Source organism: Peromyscus maniculatus, chromosome 4, assembly GCF_049852395.1.
Source record: "Peromyscus maniculatus bairdii isolate BWxNUB_F1_BW_parent chromosome 4, HU_Pman_BW_mat_3.1, whole genome shotgun sequence".
Lineage (NCBI taxonomy): Eukaryota > Metazoa > Chordata > Mammalia > Rodentia > Cricetidae > Peromyscus > Peromyscus maniculatus.
In genome coordinates, this window is record NC_134855.1 from 40,112,169 (window position 1) to 40,136,268 (window position 24,100).

Consider the following 24,100-nt stretch of genomic DNA (forward strand, 5'->3'; position numbering starts at 1 on the left):
ATTCCTGGGAGTTTCCATTGCACTAGATTTATTAGCTCATCTCTGAGATGCCCCTCAGTTCTAGTTGTCTCTCCATGCACTTTCTCCCTCCATCCGCCCCAGCCTGATCCCTCCTATTTCTGTCCCCACTCTTGTCCAGACTAGCCGACCTGTCAAACAGCAGCTAAATAAGGGAGTGAGGATTAAGAAGAGACAAGACAGAGAATAGAATCAATCAGGAGGACTGTCAGTAAATACTGCAGCCCTGAATTTATTCCTCATGGCCTTTATGTACAGAAAACAAGGAGGCAAAAAGACCTCCTTAGCTTTTAAGGACACCATGGTTCAAGGTACAGACAAGGGTAAACATCTCCTTAATTCTCAGAACATCTGGTGACCACAGCCTTTGACAAAACATCCTGTTATTCAGTCCTGAGGAGCAAAAACCAGATTGAACTCTGACCCTAAGTCAAGATGGAATCAAGCCACAAGATGGAGTCACTGTGGGCTCCCACACACTCACCCCGAGTCCACCCGCGATATCTATTCTAGTTCCCCTTCCCAGGGAGATTCATGCGTCCCCCCTTGAGCCCTCCTTGCTCCTTTCCAAGTTTCTAAAGGAGAGTGCCTACTACTAAGTGCTGAGAAATACTTTTTGCTTTTGTCTCTGATGATGGTTTCATTTTTTTCTCTGCTCCAATATTTACTTTATCCTCCTTTATCTGTGAAAAGATAGTCATTTTTAAAAATAAATGCTGCTGACTGGAATTATACTCAGTGTCTTTTCTCTTAGTTACACAACTAGATTTGAGCCTTGTTTAAGATTTAAAAACTTAAGTAATTTTGTCCCCCATAGTCCTATCATAATGCTACAGAAATGGTCAAGTCAGGGGAGAGGAGCTTGGGCCTGCCTCAATTTGGTATTCCATGTTTTGTTGACTCACATGGGAGGCCTTACCCTTTCTGAGAAAGGAGGTGGGGAGAGGGAATGAGGTGAGAGGAAGGAGGAGAAATTTGTTGGTATGTAAAATAAATAAAAATTAATAAAAAAGTAAAAATTGAAAAAGAAATGGTCAAAGCATACTTAATGCATTTTAGTTAACTAAACATACTCAAAATAATTGTCATCCTTTGCCAAGTTTAACAAGTAAAGTGAAAAAATAAAATCTCTCTCTCTCTCTCTCTCTCTCTCTCTCTCTCTCTCTCTCTCTCTCTCTCTCTCTCTCTCTCTCTGTGTGTGTGTGTGTGTGTGTGTGTGTGTGTGTGAAGAGAGAAAAGGGTGCTTATGGTGACCAGAAAAGGGTATCAGATATCCTGAAAGTGGAGTTGAAGGACTTTCTAAACCACCATGATGGTTCTAGGAACTAAAACCAGGTTCTGTGCAAGAGCAGCAAGTGTTTTCTCCAGTTAATTGTGTTTCTGGCCTCCATGTTTCTCTGAAATGTATTTCTTTGTACAATTGTTTTTAAAGATATAATATTTTCTGTAAATCTGCCTGCTTTTCTGAGTTACTTGGAAAAACTTAACTTTTACTTCTGTTTCTGTTCTGAGTGTGCTGTCTCTAACACTTCGTACTTCCTTACTCTCTCTAACTCTCCCCCTGCCCTCCCCCCCCCAATGTGGCTGCTTGTCCAGCACGTGTCTTACCTCTGTGTACTCCTTGCTGGCGTAAACCTTGTCCTCTCCTCTAGGCAGCTGTGGGGTTTTATAGTTTGCCTGCCTTGCCGTTTTTCTTGTAACTAGTCTTCAAGTTTTTAAAAATCATTGAATCTACAAATTTTGAATAAATTTGACACACTAAAAGGATCTTAACATGGAATGAATAAATATAATTATACGTGGCTATATATATATATATATATATATATATATATATATATATATATATATATATATATGTGGATATATATGGATCCAAAAATTAGTTCTGATTGAAAATTTAGATAGGCTATTGACTTGGTGGAGGAATCATCTGGAGGAAGTTGGCGAATTAGGATGTCAACCTACCACATTGACTAGAATTACAGGAAGAAGATGAAGAGAGTTTTCATAGTTTGTTCACTAGAACTCACTAATCAAAAAATAAGGAATGAAATTGAAGGAAACACTGTATCTTCAAAGAACTTGGCACATATAGTATAAATATGTTCTTATATGTACTGCACATTTCCCCTACAACTCCCTCAGCACCCCCCCCACATGCCTCCTCTGCCCAACTTCATGTCCTATTCTTCTTTTAATATCCCATGGAATCCAGTCACTGCTACGTTTAAAACTGATGTGCAATCTTGACATAAAGATTTTCTCTTCTAAATTGTGTATTGTACGTCATCTTACAATGAAGCAAATACACCTGTAGGCACCCCATGAAATATTTATCAACAAATGAGCTATCAATAAAGGAATCACCTGGTGTTGGAGAGAAGGGTCAGTGGTTAAGAGCACTTGTTCTTACAGAGGACCTGGATTCGGGTCCCAACATCCACATGGTGGCTCACAACCAAAAATATCCCTCTGGTTCCAGCAGACCCAGTTTACTCTTCTGACCTCCATGAGCACAAGCAAAACAAGTTGTGTACATATGCATATGCAGGCAAAACACTTAAACACATAAAATAAAATAAAGTAAATTTGAAAAATGAATCATCTAATTCTTGTTTTTTATTAAACACTTGCTGTCTTTGTTTTCTGCCCTTGATTTTGAACTCAATTGTTTTTAAAACTGATAGATACATACATTTTGTCATTTAATGTTTGAAAACATATGTACACTGTATACTTTGAAATTTGTGTAAAATTATTTATTCAGTATTATTGTTTCTTAATGGTGGAAATATCCAAACTGGTCCTCTCTAGCTTTCTGAATAAGAACAAGATGTTATCATTGCTTACAGTCGCTCTGCTGTGCAGCAGAGCAGCATGACTTCTTGCTCCTGTATAACAATAGCTTACTATGATTCATGAAGCTTTTCCATATCCCCTGCTCTGCTGCTCTCCCCAGACTCTGGCAGCCAACACTCTGCTTTCAGCTTCTATGGGATTAACATTTTTAATTACATATGAGTGCAAACATGTGGTGGTTTTCTTATTGTTCCTGGCTTATTTCACTTAACACAATGACCATCCATGTTCATACAGATGATAAATTATATGGTATTTTTAGAGAATTAGTATCTCACATATATATAATATACATATATATGCATTTATATGCATACATAATTTTCATTACTCATTAATTGATATGCACTTAAATTGGTTCTTTTTCATGCCTCTTATGACGAGTTATACAATAAATATGAGAGTGTAGATGTGTCTTTGACAAAGTGATTTCATTTTCTTTGGATATGTAACCATTAGTGATACTGATGGATATGGTAGTTCTGTTTTTAATTCCCTGAGATTATGGTTTTCCACAATGATTTTATTAATTTACATTCCCATCATATGACGAGTTCACTTTACTCCACATTCTGGCCGGCACTCTTGTCTTGATCTAGTATTTGTTCCATCAGTAGTGAAGTGATTTCTCCTTATGGTTTAGATTTGTGTGTGACTGACAGTTCTTATGGAGCATTTTGTTCACACACTGGTTGGAAGATGTTTGTCTTCCTTGGAAAAATGCCAGTTTAGATATGTTGTCTAATTCTAAATTGGATTATGATTATTTTGTCATTACCTTTGCTCCTGAATTGAGTTCTTTATATATTTTGGTTATTAATACTTGTCAGGAATATTCTTTTCAAACAGTGTATCCCATTCTGTTGGTTGGTTGTTGCCTCTACAGAAGCTGTGCAGTCTCTTCATTTTGCTTTGGTTTCTTGTCCTTTCGGGTCACACTCCCCAACTCTTCCCTCTCCCATTCCAATATCTTAAAGCATTTCTCTGTTTTCTAGTAGAAGTTTCATAGTTTTTGGTCTTCTAATATTTAGGTATTTAATATATTTTGTTCTGTCTTTTGTGTATGGTGAGAAATTGGGATTTAGTTTTATTCATGTGTTGACTTAACTTATTCTAATGCTAAAGTTGTTTCCAGGAGCAGTGGTATCAAAAATGGTTCATTATTGATCTGTTTCATTCTCACTGGCCCTCTAACAAGCTGTGAAACATTCAGGAGCAGAGCTGGTGTCTTCATCTTTCTGTCTCCCAACACCCTGGGGGCTGTGTAGATGCCCCTGCACCCTCGCCAACTGTGTCTGTCAGGAATTTGTCCTGTCCACTCTCAGCCATTTTACTTCCCGAAGACTATAGTTTGATTGACAGGTCCTAAATAGACTCATCTTCCACACTTTCTTGTCAAAGACAATGAGAAGGTAGAACATTACATCATTAATCAATATTTAAAAAAAAAGTTCTCTCCTTACAAATTAACCAAATAGTCACATGTTATACACCAGATTTTGGTGAGATAGAAAGACTATTCTTAGAGAGTTCACAGTCTATGAAGTACTGACCCAATTTCTCTTTGCTTCTGAGCTGACCTAAATTTAAGGATGTATTCTGAAGTATTTAAAGTGAAATTTAATGGTGTTTCAATTTACATTAAAATATCCCAGCATTGATAGTGAGATAATTTCATTTTCATGCCTTGAGAAGCTGATGTTCTGACCTAGAATCCAGCTAGCATTAAGTCAGGAAGCAATATTCTAGAAAAAGCCCCCACAAACTTTCTAAAGTTCCTCTGAATTTCCGTTTTTCTATAGTTTTATGTTTGCTCAATTTTTGTGAAGCAGATAATATTTGCTTTAAAAAAACAAGTTAGTGGTTTATGATTTATCTATAATCAAATAAGGCATAAGTGGAGTTTTTTCTAATGTAATACTTCTTCTAGTTAGATGGTATGATCTCTCTGTACCATCCAGCTTTATCTTTCCTGTTGGACACATTGCCTTGCATCCCATATAAAAGTTATGCCATGCATGTATTGATGCTTTGTATATGATTTGATACATTTACTCAAGTTATCTGCCATTCCTGTTGTAAAGTTTTGATCAGATTATTTTGAGTCATGTAACATTCCATTCCCTGTTCATTTCTTCATTCTTCACAACTTTGCTGGATGTTTTAAGGGTCACAGCTACTTTAGTCATCTTTAGAAGCTGTTCTAATAATTTGTTATCAGTGGAAGGAAATTTCCTTTAGCTATGAAAATTAACATTCTAATTGCTCTGAAGAAGATACTTGTAAGGTATTTATTAACTAGCCAAACTCAGTTAGTTTAGAATATTTTCCTATTTATAAATGCATTTCTTGATAATATAAGGTGTTCTACTTATACATTTTATGTTTACTAGTTAGCATACAGAGAAATTCAAATGGAAAGTATATCTGTGTGTGCATGTGTGTATGAGAGAGAGAGAGAGAGATGTGTTATATAAAATAAATATTCTGTGGTGTGGCTATATTATTTTTATAACACAGAATATTATTTAAATCAGAAACATAAATATGTTGGCTTCTATAAACATGCTACTATAATTTTTATATCTTGTATTAATATATATTGTGCTATAAAGCACTCTTGTGGGCTAATTTAGTCAATAAAAATGCTTGAAAAGGCAAAAAACCCTTCCAGGTTAGTTCACAAAGGAGGGGACTGTTAATGACTGCCAAGGCAAAGGGACAGCCTCTGTAGCCTAGGAGCTAAAGTCAGTGACAAGGCTGAAGGGAGTTCTGCCAACTCATGCTGTCCAGAAGACGGCATGGGTGGGCTCGTGTCGGGACGACGACCACCTCCATTATCCTCAGGGAAAAAAAGCAGACTTCTGCATGCAGGCATTGAATTACACCCTTCCCCTGATCACTCTGTGGCCATTTATATAAACAAGATGGTTGGGAGAACTTGCTTTTCTGTGGGAAGCAAAGGATGGCAGAGGACATTTTTTATAAAAAGTGTATTTTAAGCCAATTGATCCATTTCTACAAGGCATTTTATACAGCTTTTCAAAAATCACACGATCATCTCATTAGATGTAGAAAAAGGCTTTTTTTTTTTTTGACAAAATCCAAAAATCTCTTCTGATAAAAGTCCTAGAGAATCTAGGTGCATGGTAGAATATTCGCCATTAATGGCAATATACAGGAATCCCACTGCCAAAATCATGTAAATAGAGAAAAAACTCAGAAGAATTTCTACTAAAATAAGGAACACGACAAGGATGGTCACTCTCTTTATTCTTGTTCCGTGCCTTGCTTGAAGAGTTAGCTAGAGCAATATGATAAGTGAAAGTGGTCGAGGCGTACAAACAGGGAAAGAGGTAAATTACCCCGATGTGCAGATGGTATAACTCTCTCTGTAAAAGTACCTGCATACTCCACCAGGAGAATTCTACAGTTGATAAATTATTCAGCAAAGTAGCAGCATACAAAGTCAACACGTAGAAATCAGCAGCTTCCCTACATACAAATGACAAACATACTGAGAAAGAAATCAGGGAAACAATCAAATTCACAGTAGCCTTAAAATATTTTAGAATGAATCTAAGGAAGTAAAAGATAGCTTTATAAAATAAAAACTTTAAGATAAAGTAATTGAGGAAGATACAGGAAGATGGAAAGTCCTCCCATGCTCCTGGGTTGTTAGGAGTAATATTGTAAAAATGGCCATGCTACCAAAAGCAAAATTTAGACTCACAGAAATCTCCATCAAAATTTCACTTCAATTATCACAGAAATTGAAAAAATAATCTTGAACTTTAGTTGGAAGCACGTGCATGGGAGTGTGCGCAACACACACACGCACACACACACACACAGAGAGAGAGAGAGAGAGAGACAGAGAGAGAGAGAGAGAGAGAGAACACAATTTTGAATAATAAAAGAACTAGTGGAGGTGTCACTGTCCCTGATTTTAAGTTTATAGCTACAGAGCTATAGTAAAAATATGGAGAAAAACAACAATGTAGCAGAGAACTGGTCCTTTCATGATTCTTCTACTTTCCATTTCAGGGGCATGTGATATTCACAACAGCAATAATAACCACAATGAACATACAAAACACCTGATCAGTATTTTCTTATGATGGATCCTATTTTGGAGCTTTTGCCAATATTAATTTGTTTGCTCTCACCATAACCTGTGAACTTGGTGACTGTCATCACCATTTTATACACGAAGGAAATATACTATAGATTGCTTAAGTATCATATCCAAGATCATTCAGCTAATTATTTGATTTGAATGAATAAATTTGGCTGAAAATCCAATATTGTGAGTATATACCTAAAGAATAGTCTGTAGCTGGAGTTTTCTCCAGTCCCACTTGGCCCTGCAGCCACTCAGAACTAAATAAACACACAGAGGCTGGAAGTTGCTTGCTTGCACTTCCTGTTATATTAGGTAATATTATTTCCTTCGTGGGTCTCTAAGGGAGTTGAAGATTAGATAGTTATAGTTATAGTTAGTTAAAGATTAGATGTTATAGTTTTAGTTTTCTTTGTTAAGAATTTCAGAAAAGAAACTCACTAAAGAAGTATAAAGTGTATAAATTTTAAAGACATTTTAAGATAGTTCTCTGTTAGTAATATGTTAGGATAGAAAGTGATTCAGGTATATTTTGGACTTACCAAAATAGGATAGATAATGGAATATTTTCTCTGAGTTTGTCAAATGCAAATGGACTAGACATTGTTGAGGTATTTATTGCTTGTATATATTGTATATGGTTATTGTACTTATTGTATATAGTTTTTCTTATATTAGTTATAAATTTTTTTCTTTTCATTAGAATAAAAAGGACAAATGTGGTGATATTTTATTTGTGCTGAAATGTGATATTTTATTTGTATGTTAATAAATAAAGTTTGCCTGGAGATCAGAGGTCACAAAGCAAGCCATAAACAGAAGTCAGGCAGTCATAGAACACACCCTTAATTTGATCACATGGCAGGCAGAGCTCTGTGTAGTCAAGGACACAGCCAAGCATGGTGATAAATGCCTTTAATCCCAGTACCAACCATAGAGGCCTGGAGGACTGTATAGACAGGCAGTGATGAGGAAGTAATGTGGCTGGATTTAGTGTCAATGAGAAGGCAGAACAGGAAGGCAATAAAAGCACAGGTTAGACAGGAAGAAGCTCTTTGTGGAAGCTACTGCCTGATGGTAAGCTAAGGCTAGTCATGGCTATTAACCATTTCTCTGATCTCTTCAGCTACTACTCCTGTATTTGGCTCTGTGTTTCTTGTTTAATAAGACTGTTTAGAAATTCATCCACAATAGTCTTGTATTTATACTTCCACATTATTGATAGAGTCCCTAGAAATTGGTTTGGGTGAAATTAACAAGAATTTGCTCTTCATTCAGGCTTTATCCCCTCACAGAGCTTACTTCTGATTTTTGTTTTATTTCTTTGCTTTAGATTTTAGGTTGGCTCTGAATACTTTGAATTGAGTTCATACCAAGGGAGGATATGAAATTTTCCTTATTTTATTCTTTATTCATGTTTAAGAACATGAGAGCCCAGGATTCAGAAGTCCCTTTTGAGCTTCCAGGGGTTGTACAGAGATCGTTTACTTTTTTTCCTGGTTCTGTACTAAGGATTGACCCCAGGTCTCACACTGCTAGACAGACACTTCACTGATAGCTATATTCCAAGTCTGAGAGATGACTTAAACTTTCTATGTAAGCATGCACACCATGAAACCTGACTGTTGAGAGTTCTGATATCTAGTGTGTGAACTCTAGAAAGAGCAGTGATTTTTTTTTTGGCTATTCACGATGTCTTTATGTATAACATAAATATTTTATAGACTAAAATGTTTTTCCAACTTGGAATTGATTTGAGAAAAGTGATTAGCCGTAGAACCCTGCCAGGGAGGCATAAGTAACTAATGTACACTCCAAAATAAGTCTTTCCTTTGAGTTTGCCACTTTTATATCAGATATCTAGCTTAGCACTTTCAGAAAATCACTGTTAACATGTAAATGAAAATAGAATACCAGGAATGCAGTGGCACAATATGCCCTGTGCGCACTAACACAATGCAGTCACTCGAGATAGCAGAGACCACTGCCCCCAAGGAAATCCATACAATGGTGAGCAAAGTGAATGAAGGAGCCACATTATCAAGTTTATACAGGGCCCAGTGAAACAGGACACTGAGCAGCAGGAATGAGAGCAGTGGAGGTAATGTAGCTGCTATAATAAAGGGCAAGAGTGCAGGGCATTGGAGAGGATATCTTAAAAGAGACAAGACCTGAAAAAGGAAATAGGGGAGGCATAGTGAAGTGTAGATCACTTCATTTGATCTGGAACATTGTCACTTTTCTAGCTGTCCTGATAGAAATGGCACCAACTTATATCTAGAAGCAGCATATCATGGCTGAAAGGACTTCCAGGGTCAAACAAGGATTCAAATCTAATTCTGTTAGTATGGACTTGACCAAGTTATTCCTCCTATACAATTGTGTAGCATTTTCATATAACCTACACATACTTTCTTGTATCATATCTATGTCATATGATATATGGTTCAAGCTAAATAGTTGTCACCCTGCATTCTTTAGGAAATGATGACAAGGAATAAATCCAAATGAGTTCAGTAAAGATACAGTTTTTCTCTGAATATTTTTAAATCACAGTTGATTCAAACTGAATTCAGAATTTGGATAAGTAAAGTTGACTGCATACAAGTTTCCTTTGAAAGAAAATGAAGAGAACTTTAGCATGTTAGGAATGCACTGATGTTCCTTTCATGTTTGGGTGAAAATTTAATATTTGTTAAACAACTGAACTAGAAAACAATAATGATTATGATGAGAGCAGCCACAATTCCAAAGAGAGCCAAATGTGTACTAAACATCATATATACACACAAAGAGAGACAAGAGACAGAGACTCAGACAGAGAGGGGTGGGTGAGAGGCAGAGAGAAGCACACACACACACACACACACACACACACACACACACGCATACACAAACACAGAGACAGAGACAGAGAGAGATACACATACACACACCCCTTTAAGAGACAGAGAAATGCAGACACACACACACACACACACACACACACACACACACACACACACACACTTCTGTGTGTGATGTTAACCTATTCCTCATATTAGTCCTAATAGGTGAGCATTTTCAACCCCAGTTCCCATAAAACGAAACAAATATAGAGTGGTTGAGTCATTTGCCCATGGTTACATAGATGATTGAGCTTCCTGACACAAAAACCTGTATTCTATCATAATGTCTGGAACTTAGGAACAGCTATAATTAATCATTGTTGCTGCAAATCTGTGCCTTTGTTTCTTTTTTCTAGTATTCTTCTCTGTGCTGCCAGTGAGGTCATTGAACTAACTGTCCATGGTAACAAATACTTCCATTTCCCATCCCCTTAAAACCCTTGTCACTAACTTGCTCCCTGGAACTTTCTCCAAGTGAGCTCAGCTGGAAGAACTCCATGTTCCCCTAGTGAGGGCCAGAACTGTGCCTGCCCTTACAGCCCATCTCAAGTAGGATGTCTTCTGGTGATACATTGTATAACTCCATGAAGTGTAGCTGAGTTTTCCTGTGTCCCAGCCTGCCAGTGGTCAGGACAAATCTCTCTCACTCGTCAGTCCCACAGCCACTCGGACCCAAGTAAACACACAGAGGCTTATGTTATTTACAAACTATATGGCCGTTAGCTCAAGCTTATTACTGACTAGTTCTTACACTTAACTTAATCCATAATTCTTATTTATGTTTAGCCACATGGATTGGTACTTTTTCCCAGTTCTGCCTTCATGTCTTGCTTCTCATGGTGGCGGCTGTCAGTGTCTCCTGACTCAGCCCTCCTGTTCCTAGAATTCTCCTCTCTCTTTGTCCTACCTATACTTCCTGCCTGACTACTGGCAAATCAGCATTTTATTAACCAATCAGATAGCATACAGATATCCACAGCAATGAAGCATGAAAGAATTATGGGAATGAAAAATGCAAGTTCTTGTAGTAGAAACCGAGAGTTTCCTAGGCAAAGAGATGTTTTCCAATAGAAATAAGCTTAGCACTGGAAGTCAGTTCTACAGTTCTAGTAATATAACCACAGAGGCAGTCTAATGCACTTTCCAGCTGTGTGGGTTATTGTGGAGCCCAAGCACCATTTGAAGTATGTCTCTATAGAAAAATGCTTCCCAATAGACAAGGTAAAAGGATTAGAAATGAATCCAATATCCATCACAGAAGCTCATACACTGTGCGCATTAGAAATGTATATTGATTGATCTCTAGTGGAATTGTCACTCATCACAAAGGCAAGTATAATACTGAGCTGTCTAGGGCTTTCACTTCAATCAAGCTCTAAATTAGAATTGTATGGCAAAGCGAAATGTGACCTTCAGAGCGTGAATTAAATGTCATTCCATTTTTTTGTTAATATGATTGTACAAATAACTAAAGTAGGATATTTATAATTTTTCCAGGTGGTTTATAACTTATAAGACAAGTAGACATTAGAATCATCCCTCATTCCAGGAAAAACCACTGAGTGGTGCAGTATCCAAGCATTCTAGTTCTGATTGTTGGTATAGTCTTTCAGAGAGCGGTTTGGATGATCCAGCTGCTTGTCTGTCTGATGGATGAATGCTTTATCTAGGAAAATGACTCCTTGAGTATATGCTTTGAATTTCAGAAAAGAAATTATTTTGCTCTTTCAGATGTAACTGTATGGAGCCACATAGTCCCAGCAATGATACCCTGAAGGAATGGAGGGAGTCCAATATTTCCGCCTCTGACATAATTTGGGGGAACCTAAGTGTGTCAGTAAGTAAAACATGGCACAAGAACTCACATCTTGAGTCATTTACTGTAAAGATTTTTATTGACATTATTAATCAGTTAATGCAACTAAGGTAAGAATTTAGAAAATACAAACTTATACAAGTGATATCTTTGTTTTAAAGCTCCTCCATGTCAGATATCCATCCATACTTGGGGTTTTCATTCCTCATAAAAATGTTTCTTCTCATAGACTTGAGTTGCTCTGAAAGCTTGCCCAAACAGAAGAACGGGACTAAAGTCAACTGAAAACATTAAATACTAATCCTGGTTACCATCATGGCGGGGCACACTCTGCCTTGCACATGAAGGACCTAGGATATTTTCCCTTACTCTACATGCTTCTCCCAGTGTTCAGAACAGGCTAAGGGGAGAGGATGGGCCTGATATTCTACTGTAAATACTAGATTTTGATGAAAGTGATAGTTAAAAAGAAAACTCTCATATGTTTTCCAACAGGTTTCCAACATCCATTTTTATTCTTTAGTCTGCTAAAATAAAGAGAGAGGGGGAGAGGGATAGACATGTATTTTTGCCTATAATGATTCAATCCTGTACCTTTGTTTTATTTTCTGGGCCCTTCGTAAATTTTTTTTCTCACAGGATCATTTCTCTGTTCTTACTCTGACTCCATGTATGTATGTGCATCTCTTGGAATCTGTATTCACAAGCTTCACTTATTTCTGTTCAGTGAAAGTGTGCAATTTGGGTAAAAAGAAAACAAGTGTTCTGCTTTATAATACAGTACAGTAATAAGTACAGAGATCCCTGAATAGCCCACCTTCTCTTTTACTCCTTCCAGGTATATGTGTTACTATCCAAAGCTTTTGCCACTTTGCCTACTTTTATGTGCACAAATTTCTTCATAGTCATTAGCACAAAGCCAAACAAACTACCTCATTTGATCAAACACATGCTATTTTAGTAAGTGAGTCAGTTAATGGAACATAGAAATATTTTTGTTATATAAATATTATAAGCCTCTAATTTATTTAAGAAGGATATGATCTTTTATCTGTTTCCATTATATATGTTCCTCCAGAATTAAAATCAAATGACTTACTCTTGATTTACAATTCAACCCTGGCCTATATTTTCTGACCTTTCTTTTCTCTTGTTTTCTCTTCTTCTCCCTCCCCCTCTCCCTATGTGTGAGACATACAGTGGTTAACATTCATTCGTTTCCACCCACATTTCCCTAGAAAAGTAAGGCATCCAGGTTTCTTGCACCCAGAAAGTCTTCTGAATTGATCAGTAAAGGAACTAATGATCTAAACAAGAAAGAACAATGCAGTTTATTGAACACTTAGGCCAGGGTCATGGTGGATGTGCTTTGTAGTGAGTGTTCTTTCTAGATTCCCTGTTTATAAACTGTATTATGTCTAAAGAGCCCCTTTCTGTATAACTTATCTCTTATTTTCTCTTCAGTGAAATTCAAAATAATCCAGTCTGAATTATTCTACAAAATAATTCATTTATTGTATATTTTCTGAGTCATTTAATGATAAATAGTGAAATTTATTCTATATATTAGCCAATCCTGAATAATCGCCTTCTAAAAGACAGACTTATTACACAATTGATATAATTAGTTGTAAGTGAATTATTTTCAAATTTTTTACTTAAGATTTTTTAATAAATATATTTTGATAGTGTTTCTCCCTTCCCACTTCCTCCCAGATCCTCCCTACCTCCCTACCCATCCAACATTTGAAAATAAAAGTTTTGAGCTCAAATATTTTTGAGATAAATATTTTAGAGACAAAGAAAATGTAACATTTGGTGACTTATTTTAATTTTTAAAGTTCTCTACTATAGGTTACTGTTTTGGAAGATATTTCATATTATTTTCATTAGTTGATATCAGCGTTTTAAAGAGATAATTTCTATTCTTGACCAAAAACATTCTTAATCATGAGAATGAATGTTACATAAAGAAAAAGTCCTATGATTCTTGTCAATGAAAATTAATTAATTTATGTTATGCTGTTTTTCCTCAGCATAACCATAATTATTTTCTAATGTATATATTAACAAATCATTATATTAATGACTATTATAACTAGATTTGTGAAAATAGTGATGTAACATTTAATTTAATATTATATTTGTGGCATATCATATATTATTTGATTTTAGTATACTGTATCTCATGACTACTAATTTATACCTTGCTAACTCAGAAAGGGCAAAGAATCAAAATCAAAGAGTTAAATATTTGATAAATACTGAATGATTGTGTTGAACTACTGTTGTGGAATGTTACTTTAACTATGTAAACATTTGTTACATTTGTTTATGATACATTTGTTTAATTATCTAAAGATGTGTTGCTGTCTTACCTTGCCTGCCTAAGTCTTGTGATTGTTCTAATAAAAAGCTGAACAGTCAATAGCTAAGCAGTAGAGGGATAGGTGGGGCTGGTGGGCAGAGAGAATAAGTAGTAGTAGGAATTTAGGCTAGAGAGACGAGAACAGGAAAGAGAAGTATATGAGGGAGAAAGACAGACAGACACAGAGGAGAACATACAGAATGAAAGAAAGGTAAAAAGCCCTGAGACAAAACTTAGATGAAGAAAACAAGCTATATTAAGTTACAAGAGCTAGCAAGACAAGCATAAGCTAAGGCCAAGCATTCATAACTAGTAGTAAGACTCTATGTCATGTTTTGGAAGCTGGTTGGTGACTCAGGAGAAAGCCTGTTACAGACTACTTCCATCCCACGTATTTACTATTTAATTCAACTTTATGATAGCTAGTATACTTAGATTTCTGTCTCTATGTACATACATAAGTCTAGTCAGTAGTATCTCAATGTCAACCATTCTAAAGAATATTTAGGCATAGTTTAATCATATATGCATGTAATAACATTTAATGGAGAAGAGGCCATGAATTTTAAGAGAGCAAAGAGGGGTATATGGGAAGATTTGGAGGGAGGAAAAAGAAGGAGGAAGTGTAATTATATTATAATCTCAAATTTTAAAACGAAAAGAAAACGTATTTGCAAGTGATTATCAGTTGATTGAAAATTGCTTCAATGCTTTTTAGCATATATATGTGTGTGTGTGTGTATGTGTGTGTGTGTACATATACACACACAAGGGGAAATAAACTCATGATTTCCAATTCTTATTTCATAAAACTTATTTTTGCCAAGTAATTAGTAGAAACCTGTTTGTTATCCAATATCTTTTGAGTACCCATTGTAAATTAAACCATGTTAGACTGAATTTTGCTTGCCTTTCTGAATTTCAGGATTCATTTCTCTCCGTTTCTCTGTTTCTATCCTTCCCCCTCCCTTTGTGTGTGTGTGTGTGTGTGTGTGTGTGTGTGTGTGTGTGTGTGTGTGTGTGTGTGTAAGAGAGAGACACACAGACAGCATAAAACTGAAACAAATGTTGAATTTTGCAGGTCACAAAATTTACTTTTTAAAATTAGAGACTCTCTCCCCTGGAAAACAAGAAAAACTAATACTTTACAATCTGCCTCAGTTGGAGTAACTAGGCTTAGATTATGGTTTGTTATAGATAAGGCAGTTGAATGATCTAGTATCTGTCTTATTAGGAGTAGAGGATATGTGTAGTGCTGCACCCAGCATCCAGCTGCATCCAGGGAATGCTTAGAAGCCTTTCACACCTGCAGGAAAGATTGCAGGTGCTCACGATTCAGTATGCAATATGTGGGACCCTCACCTCCTCTGCTCAGACGCCCAGCTACACACTACATTGTGCAGTAATTGTTCCAAGTATTCTGAACAGGCACACACACACAAAAAAAAGACTGAAAAATTTAAGGACTCAGGTTTTTTTTCTTATTCTGTTTTAGAAAAGGAAAAATTAAAGCTATAAATAATGCCTAGAGGCTTATTCTGTAGTTTTTCGATAGCTGTGTTTTCTGTGCTCTGAATCAGCTTAACATGAATAATTGAAATTTAGCTAACAAGAAAGATACTGCCGGGTTTGTTGGGTGATTATAAATTATACTGATAGTATTTCTCCAAAATCTTTGGATGGGGCACCTAGGTCAAGTAGAGTTTACTTGTTGATTGGTTGTTTCAGATGACAACGTGGCTACTTGTTTATTCTAAAATCTTTCAGAGGACTTGATTTTATGTCACAGAGGACTCGGAGGCTTGAGGTTTGGCTCAGTGAAAAGACTGTGTCTCTACATTTTCTTCCTGTGATTGCACAATTCAATTCAGAATATCTAGATTACTAAAGAATTCACTGGCTTCTTTAAGCTGTTATTTTTTATTTATTTTGGAACAGAGTAATATAATTTTTAGAATAAAAAGTTTTCCAAGATGTCAGAAATATTTTTTCCCTTTCAAAATATTTAATGCTTATATAAAATGTTGTTTTTGTCTTGAAGTTCTATTTGACTTTGCTGCCACCTAATGGCTAAGGTAGTAATTTAAGATATTTTTCTTTCTCTTTTTAGAAAGAAGAAAGGATATATATATATATATATATATCAGAATAATAGACATGAACTTTGCCTTGTTCATGTAGTCATTTTTTCTTCATTTTTTTCCTTTGAATTCAATAGTTGCCATATCTGATTCAAGAACCATTTCTTTAATTATATATCATCATTTTCCTGTGCCCTTCTTGTCTTCCTTGGTAGTTTTAAATAAGTTTTCCTAAATAATTATTGTTTTTAATATGCTATAGGAATGGTGCATGTGCCCACCTCTACCACGCAGCATTGATGGTGCTGAAGTACACTGCTCAATCTCTCCATGCCTTGGCTTTTTCAGATAGCAAATATAAATGAGAACATCTATTTGTGCTATTGGTGTGAAATATGGTGAAAATGATATGTTTAAGTACTTTGTCATCATGTATCTGATGTTAGTATAAACTATACATTATCAAACTTACCACATTGTGAATACATCTGCTATCTTGAACTTAATAGATGTTAGATTTAATACTTATCCAAGTAGAATTTTGAAAGCAAGCATCATATCTGCTAAATCCTTGTGGGCGCCATCAGTGGACAGCCTTGGTATCTCAGCTGCAGATCAGGTGTTAGCTTTCTGGAAGAAAAGCACTGGACTTTCTTTATCAGCTCTGTTTCCTTTCCTGTGCAGGAGTGCAGATCACTGCATGGTGAGTATGTTGGGCGCGCCTGCGGCCATGGCCATCCCTATGTGCCAGATGTTCTCTTTTGGTCGGTGATCCTGTTCTTCTCCACAGTCACCATGTCAGCCACCCTGAAGCAGTTCAAGACAAGCCGGTATTTCCCAACCAAGGTACTTGGGCTCTAATACTCCTGACCCAAATATAAACCACAGTGTAGTTGTTATGAGATCCTACATACTTGAGGACAAAGAAGAGTTACTGAGGAATGAAGGGAACCATGAAGAGGTTTGGCCATGAGGGAACTGGCAAGTTAGAGGTTGGTTGTGGGAAGGGGCTGAAGGGGAACACTTCTGTGACATGGGTACCTGAGGAGGCACAGGCCCTTCAGGTTTTACTTCTAACTGAAAGTGCCAGCACTTCCCTCCCCACTTACAGTTTAGGAAAGTCTAAGCACCTGTCATCTTACTGATTGTCACATTCTTTCCCAGTGGATAAAGGGGCCTATTCCAGTCTGACAGTTACCTCAGAGGAACAGCCGTTACACTCTCTAAGTCACTGATTCTCAATCTTCTTAACAGCGGTCCCTATGTTCTGGTGACCTAAACCATGAATTTATTTTCATTGCTCCTTCATAACTGTAATTTTTCTATTGTTATGAATCATAATGGAAATACCTGCATTTTCCGATGGCCTTAGGCAAACCCTGTGAAAAGGTTGTTTGTGTGCAAAGGGGGTCCCGGCCCACTGAACCACTGCTCTGAATGGAGAAGCCCTGCAATGCTCACTCGAACATTATTTTCCTCTTGTTTTAAAAGCATCAATCCTTTCCCCTAACCCACTGTGCATGTATCTGCATATTTGGGAAGTAGACAGAGAATCAGTGAATTCAACATTTAACTGTAGTGTAACATCTGTAATGTCTGATTCCACCACAAAAAGGAACAGAGGGTGACACAGAAAAGAAAACCAAGCAAACAGACGTTTTCGGGTTGAGATACACATCTCAAAAGCATCCCACTTTGGCAAATGTGTCAAAAAGAGTCCCTTCCACAGAGAGCTGCCTTTTCTGTCACCTTCTCCTTTGCTAAGATAACAGACTCATTTCCTCCACCCCAGCTTAACCTGATTAATACGGTATATGGGAACCTCAATCCTAAGTATTTTGTGTATATGTTGCAAAAGCATACTAATAGAAAACAAATACTATTGACAATTGCTTAAGGATAATTACTCAAGCATGTCCTTGTAGGACTTGGGGGATGATTCAGTCAGTGCAGTGCTTGCCTTGTAAGTATGAGAGCCTGAATCCAGAGCCCCAGAACCCATGTTAAGAAAAAAAAAAGAAAAAAAAAAAGCTTGGTGTGTTGTGCATATCTGTAACCCTGAGACAGTGAGATTGGAAGGGGAGAGAGGTGGGCCTGCATGCGCCTGTGGCTCTACCTGGCCTGCTTGGTGAAGTTCCATGTCAGTGAGGAACTGAGAGCCAGTATCTATGGAGGTTCTTTTCTGACCTGCACATGTGTGCCATGTACTGTGCACCCCACACAATGGCTTTCTACAACAAGAAATTGTTTGAAAACTGGTTTATATAGAATTTGTTTTAAATAAAAGAAATTTTAAAACTTGCCTACACTATTTTTATATATCACCAATTGTCATGCCTTAATTAAAGTAATGAAAACATGCTTCTTTAATAAAAAGAGTTGATTTGATTTAATGTCCCTTTAGATTCATAATGTTAAAATGTAACTTCTATGAAAGAGGCCTAAAAATTCATTAGATTCAGGCCAGATGACCTTAATCTGTGTTCTAAATTTTCATATACTTGGGTTCGAAAAAAATACTTTAAATAAATATTGAAAAGAAAATGACCAGCATTATTTCAGTTCAATGAATCTTTATTCTGAAATGTGTGGATGAGAAACATAGATATGTATTCAAATTCTAGCATAGCTAATGATAATACTTTATAATGTGCCTACAATGTAAGATCACAGTATTATGTCACAGCATTTATAAAGTATGATTTGAGACTGCTTCTGGGTATTCCTTATTATTTATAGCTCCCTCAAGTAACAGCATTTTCATTATTTTTAGGTTCGATCTATAGTGAGTGACTTTGCAGTTTTTCTTACAATTCTGTGTATGGTTTTAATTGACTATGCCATTGGGATTCCGTCGCCAAAACTACAAGTACCAAGTGTTTTCAAGGTGAACATAGTTAGCACTTAACATCTATCTACTTTCTATCTCTCTGTATCTAAATCTTCATGTTGATGATGTCTGTGACCCCAGTACATGAGATTTTCTTGAGAGCATGAACAATATACTTTAATGGAATAAGAAATAAACAATACATAGCATGAATAAAGTTGTGGTCTAGTGTTTAAAATGAACCATAGAAATGAAGCCTGAAGACTGCTTAAACATTTTCCTGTTGGCCATTATAGTTGGAATATGTACATACATTATAACATGCCTAATTCCAAGGAATCCATCTAAGGAACATGTATTATTATGAGGCAACACTAGAGTGAATGGGGTTTGTAAAGCAGATAAAATAGGCTTTGCATGAGAATGCCAACCATATTATAAAGGCAGGACATGCCCTTGAAGCCAGGAACTTGCTGTCTCAGCCTGTTTTCTCATCTGTCAAACAGAACTAGGGCTTAATCATAGGATTTTGCTGTCATAATGAATTCCTCTGGGACTCAGTTCCAGCATTAGCCATGTTTTGAACCTTTTGCTGAGCTTCTGATGTGGCTGAGTTTCTGTTTGTTTGTTTTTTTTTTAAATTTTCATACAGTATCCTGTATACATACCTAAAATAAGTTACTATATTATATCAAAACACTGTTTATGTGTCTCCTTGTGATTCTAAACTAAAAGAAAGTTCTGTCTTATTTATCTATTATCTTGTTTCTAGCATAGTATTCAATGTGCAGTTTTAAATGTAGACAACAGTAAATTTGCCATCAGTAAATGGTGTTGGTAGTATTTAATACAGGCATTGATAGAGAATATGCTTTTTAATTAGCCTGCTGAAGTTCAAATTTGACCTCAATTAATTACTAGCCCTAGAATCTTAGACAATTTACTATAGCATTTTATGTCTAATTTCATCTTTACAGTGTTGAGGGGGAAAATGAGTTCAAAGATAACATACTTAGGATGGTGTCCTTAATGATGTAATGCTCCATGAGTTCATTATTACTGAATGCTCAGTCAAACATTTTATAATTAAGAATTCCCTGTTTATATCTATATGACTTAGTTTCATTAGGTATTTATCAATCTAGGTCCTAATATGTATGTTTAATTTTTTTCTCAGCCTACGAGAGATGACCGTGGCTGGTTTGTTACACCTTTAGGTCCAAACCCATGGTGGACAATCATAGCTGCTATTATTCCAGCTTTGCTTTGTACAATTTTGATTTTCATGGACCAACAGATTACAGCTGTCATCATCAACAGAAAAGAGCATAAGCTTAAGGTGTGTTTTAACATCCATTATAATATAAATAATTTTTATTTAGCTGATAGGAATTGATGGTCATAGATTTTGCTGGAATTGAGTTCACTTGTCCAGTATAAAATACTGTTTTCAGGTTCATAGTTTTTATTGTTTTCCGGGACACTTTGTCTTACAGTTGTATGGAAATTTGCTTGTAACATTTGACTAACTTCCAGAGTCTGAAACCTTACCTTCAGGGGAAACATCAGTTCTAACTTTAGCATGCTTAACACTGATTTAATGAAATGTTCAATCCTGGTGAAGTTTTTACTTACCAACCTGCCTGGGTTTGGAATTCCTCTTCCCTTTATTTGACACCAAGTATGTTCATTATTATAAGGGACCATGTCTTCGGGTGTGTTTCACTGAATTATATCATTTAAAAATATTATTTGTTTGTAATGCCTGAAACAAAGGGAAACCTTGGCCATAGATACTATAGATCATAATTGACATCTTTGAGCATTATTGCAGATTTCTAATAACTTTTTAAAACTAATAGATTTCATTTAATGTATTCTAGCCCGCTGCTTTGTAACTGTAATTAAAGATTTTCATTGCCATTCAACTTGTATGCAATATACGTATTATCATTTATACAAATGTTAAATCAATAAAATATTGAATGGTTAAAAATAATGAGAATCAATAAAGGAAGATAGGGCAGAAGATGGTAGGAGCCAGAGGAACAGGAAGTCTCTGCTGTGAGATAAGGAGTCTATACCTACGAAACCTCAACAAGGATAGCACCAGGAGACATGTTGACATGAAAGGAGGAAATCCCATTACTAGACAAAGAATGACAGGCAACTAATGGTTGCTGAGAGAGGGAGAATTAGTTTTTCCTAGGGATGAGCCCCCTCACTGATTATCCAGTACCAAATGATCAGCGCTGAAGTCATGCACACAAGCAACACTAAATAGAATCCGCAGGTTATATTTACATATTTATGCATTTGAATGTGTGTATGTCTGAGTACTCTGCACTCACATTGAATATAGTTATTTTCAAAGCAGGTTCTCTCCAGTCTAGTCATAATTTAACAACAATAAAAACTTATTTTTTGCATCTAGCCTTTTTCTCCTATAAGTTCCACCATAATATAATCTATTATTGTTGGTTTTCCTCTTGACAACAACAAAATATTACTTCTTAGAACACTGCTTACTAAGAATAAAAGTTTATACCATGATTATTCAAACTGCCTGTTGCTACACTGAAATTTTTTCAAAGTTTCCTGGCTTTGGTTTGAGCTTCATGTTCATGAAAAGATGTCTCCTGGATATATCCCCAAATCACAAGCTAACTACACTCCAGATTTTACTAATTTGTTTAATTGAAAGTTCATTGTTGCTCTGGTTACAACATTGTCTGGAATTGTTCTGTGAATCATGTTCTTTCATTTCTGTGTCAAGCACGTTGTGGTCTTCACAAAATGTATCTGAATGCACATCATCTCCTCAGGTCCTCACAATTCATACCATTTCCTCTATCTTCTTAATGTATTACAGATCTTTTTGACTTTTCCTCACCTCATTGCCAGAACCACTCGTTTTCTTTTACATGATATTTTTCATGACAACAAGAAAATGTTTTTACAATAATCTTTGGTAGTATATACACAATAAAGTGTTGAGCTCCAGAGACAAAAACCCCACTCATTGGTTAAGTAATCTACTATACCTGAGAATTAGGGAGCATAAAATTAGCAATACTCAGATTCATCCCCACTGGTCTTTGTGTCACACAAATATGAAAGCAGCCACAAATATCAAAATATGACCAGGAAAATTATTATATACTATATAGATGCACAATTAAATTCATACTCTAACTTTTTTTTTCCTTTTGGAATTGGATTGGGGCATAGTTTAACTGAATCCTTTTTAAAGGCATTAAAAACAAAAGCTTGGTTTTGTTTAGAGCATGCTCTGTAAAAGTGGAAATAAAGAGAGACATTATTTTGCAAAAAAGAAAGTTTCTGTTAATATACAGCTCTGGGATTTTCTACATGTTTCCGTAGACAGTTCAGGCTTCTTTTGACATCATTTTTAATAAACAGCAATACAATCCCAGATCACTAGAGTAAATGAATGCATTTGCAACATTCATTTGGCACCACATTCCCTTGATGATTATGGCATTTGATATGTTCTTTTTTGCCCTCTTTGTCAGCCTGGTTCTTCATGTCAATCTATAGTCTTTTATGTGGTTAACTTGACAGATGCAGGAAGTTGCTGCCAAGCTCTGAGACGATTTTTTTCAGCGGTGGCATCTGGGTATCAGATGGTCCTCTCGGCTGGCCTCTTGTCTTGATGCATGTTGGTTCTAGTGGGGTCTGGTGTAGCATCACCTGTTGCTATGCTCCCTTTTCCTCCCATATGTCCGTGTCCCGTGATTCAAGGATGAATGTGAGAATAAAAGCTTCAGTTCTGTCTTTATTTTTGAAAAAAAAAAAAAAAAACTACAGAAATATGTTACAAGGTGCAGAGTTCTCTCTCTGACAAAGGGATACTTCCTTTTGGCTGGCATGCCTAATCAGCTAATAATTTGTTTGCAATGAACAAGTTTTTAAAAACATTTGAAAAGAAAGGCAAGAAGGATGCTGATTAATGAGAGGAAATGTCAAAACTGCTTTACTTCCATTAAGTCAAATTATTCTTATTGTACAGCATAATTAAGGAAAATCATGTATTCATTTTAAAAACAAAATAACTCTCTCTGAAATAATTATCTGGCCCACTTCCAGAAATCCAAAATTCCACTGTTCATCTTTATATTAAATTTTTAAAAAACTAATAAAAGCTACAGGAAATCATTGTTATGAGGAAGACTTTCTTCATATTAGTAAATTTAGTGGATGTGGATGCTTAGAAAGTTAAGAATCTGCTAAAATAATAAAAATAAAATTTAAAAACCCTCATGTCTAAAGAGCTCTATCATCTTTTCTCTTTTGATGTTCATCTGTGGCCCCAAGCACTTCTCATAACCCCATCACTTTTGGTAACATCACAACTTTAAAATAGTTCCAGTGTCACAATTGCACTGAATCCCTCAGATGCAGGAATTTGGGTAGATTCTAATTCATATCGTAATTTGCAGTCCCTAGGACAAAACACACCTGTAACTGCTTCAGGCATTGCTTTCCAAGGACTTGAGTTTTATGCAATGAAACTATAGCTTACCAAATGTTTTGCCAAAGGCTTTTTCTTATGCATTTTTGGTTATGTTGACACCAGGATGGTTTCCCATTTTCTGGATATCCCCTGGTATTTTATCCTCTCTATCAGGCCAAATGTACTACTCTATCTATTCTACAATTACAATTATTACATTGAATTTTAAGATGTGTTTCAAGAATACCTGTTTCCTTATGAAAGTCATTCCATTCAGCAGACAGAGGTAAGAGGATTGCCTATGAGTTCCAGGCCAGGCACTTAATCTATATAATAAGACACTCTATCAAAAAATTCAACCTATAACTTCTATTGATTATTTCTTATGTGTTAATAATTATGCTAAGAATCTATGGGAAATACTGAGAAGTGATTTGATGTTATCTGTTCTTAAATAACTTGGTTTTATTACAGTAGAACCTTAAATACACTTAGTGTTTATGATGCAGTGCACATCACTCTCAATGATTTCTAGAATTAAATAATTTAATTACTACAACTTAACAAAATGCCCTTTATTATCGTTACCAACTTCTCTCAGATAGGAAAAGGCCTGAGATTTTTTTGTTGTTGTTGT

At 35.9% G+C, this 24,100-nt stretch overlaps 1 protein-coding gene across 9 annotated transcripts in view; it reads left to right on the top strand.

Moving 5' to 3' along the window:
- Window positions 1-24,100, top strand: part of Slc4a10 (solute carrier family 4 member 10) — a 279,026-nt gene that overhangs the window by 223,163 nt on the left and 31,763 nt on the right. For all 9 annotated transcript variants that reach the window (XM_076569565.1, XM_076569563.1, XM_006984614.4 and 6 more), the window contains 4 exons: window positions 11,623-11,728; window positions 16,841-17,002; window positions 18,930-19,043; window positions 20,164-20,325. In XM_076569565.1, the coding sequence (XP_076425680.1) occupies window positions 11,623-11,728; window positions 16,841-17,002; window positions 18,930-19,043; window positions 20,164-20,325 (544 nt within the window). The remainder of the gene's footprint in view (window positions 1-11,622; window positions 11,729-16,840; window positions 17,003-18,929; window positions 19,044-20,163; window positions 20,326-24,100) is intronic.